General features: G+C 40.0%; 1 protein-coding gene across 1 annotated transcript; it reads right to left on the bottom strand.

The window, feature by feature from the left end:
* Nucleotides 1-23: 23 nt before the first annotated feature.
* Nucleotides 24-1355, bottom strand: LOC116380892 (hemicentin-1-like). Its single transcript, XM_031842716.1, has 3 exons — nt 1041-1355; nt 589-858; nt 24-445 (listed from the first exon to the last, which is right to left on the bottom strand). The coding sequence occupies exons 1-3, from the start codon at nt 1339-1341 to the stop codon at nt 126-128; spliced, it is 891 nt and encodes a 296-aa protein (XP_031698576.1). The 5' UTR covers nt 1342-1355; the 3' UTR covers nt 24-125.
* Nucleotides 1356-1366: the final 11 nt, after the last annotated feature.

The following is a 1366-nucleotide window of genomic DNA, read 5'->3' as shown; positions in this document are numbered from 1 at the left end:
GTAAGAAAACATGCCATTGCATTGCAACGTAACAGATATTTATCCCCTGCCCTCATCCCCGAAAATGTGTAACTAAAATGAAGAAAACTCATTTTATTTTAAATTCGCTGCCAAAATAAGTATTTTTATGTAAAATGTAAAAAAGAAAACTCACCATATACATTGAGAGTAAGTCCAGAACTAAAGTTGCTTCCGACAGACCTGTCGTTCAGGTGTCCCTTGCAGTTATATTGTCCTACATGTTTAGCTGAAGCAGAACTGATGGAGAGAGTAGCTGCATCTAAACCAAAGGATGCAGTACTATCTGCCTGGACAGGCTGTTTATCTTTGAACCACCTATATTTCCAGTCAGCGGTGCCGTCCATCCCACAGCTAAATTTCACACTCTCAGTGGGGATCACATCCAACCACGGTGTGATTAACTTTAAAGATGGAACAGGAATTTCTGGAGAGAAACAGAGACATTAACGTTTTTTAAATATCCTTAATTTTATCCTCTTCCAAACTGATTCAAACATTTTATAGCATGCAATTCATAGAAACAGGTGAACGTAATACGCTTCAACAAAGTAATTTTCTTTGACTCACCAGATACATGTAAGAGCCGTCCATAGCTGTGCTCTGTATTGTACATTGTTTTGTCTCTTATGGCCTTACACTCATAAGTTCCACCATTTGATAAATTGGCGTCATGGATTTCAAAACTACTGCTGTTGATTGGAAGTTGTGTTCCATCTTTGTACCAGTGATACCTCCAACCAGACGAGAGTTCAACTTTACATTGGAAGGACACTAACTCTCCAGTGTACACCTTTTCAACATCTGGCCGTTGAGTCAATAAGGGCTTAGGCTTGTTTCCTAAAGACACAAAGAAGGAATTTTAACAGGCAATTAAACATTAAACTGTTCTTAAATCATCTGAGTAGCCAGATAATAGCATCATAAGTGACCAAAGATGCACTGCAGAAACACAACTGGACAACTCTTTCAACCCCTGCATACTATAAATACAAGTTTAATGGAAGCTAACAGAAACTTACCTTCAACTTCAAGGCGTATAGCTTGACTGGAGTCAGTGAGGAAGGATGGATCACTGCCTCTTTCTGCTCGGCATGCATATGAGCCCCTATTTGTTGTTTCAACAGAGTTGAGGGAATAGTTGTTTCCAGACGCGATAGATTGACCGCCGTCTTTGTACCACATGTACTTCCATCCAAAAGAGACATTAACATGACAGCTAAAGGCGACTGACTCTCCAGGGAACATCACACTGTACTTTGGATCTTGCGTCAGTGTGACTCTGGGTTTCTCATCTGAGGGTAAGAAAACATGCCATTGCATTGCAACGTAACAGATATTTATCCCC

Source organism: Anarrhichthys ocellatus, unplaced genomic scaffold (assembly GCF_004355925.1).
Source record: "Anarrhichthys ocellatus isolate YVR2014 unplaced genomic scaffold, GSC_Weel_1.0 scaffold9431, whole genome shotgun sequence".
In the NCBI taxonomy this organism is placed as follows: Eukaryota; Metazoa; Chordata; class Actinopteri; order Perciformes; family Anarhichadidae; genus Anarrhichthys; species Anarrhichthys ocellatus.
Note: the sequence above shows the minus strand (reverse complement) of the source record. Positions and strands in the feature narration are given on the sequence as shown.

What these genes read in the sequence shown, in the direction of transcription:
- LOC116380892 (XM_031842716.1), bottom strand. Translation starts at nt 1,341, where the DNA reads ATGCAATGGCATGTTTTCTTACCCTCAGATGAGAAACCCAGAGTCACA. An exon ending in TATACGCCTTGAAGTTGAAG is followed by an intron (nt 859 to 1,040) that starts GTAAGTTTCTGT and finishes TTGTGTCTTTAG; the next exon opens with GAAACAAGCCTAAGCCCTTA. An exon ending in ACGGCTCTTACATGTATCTG is followed by an intron (nt 446 to 588) that starts GTGAGTCAAAGA and finishes GTTTCTCTCCAG; the next exon opens with AAATTCCTGTTCCATCTTTA.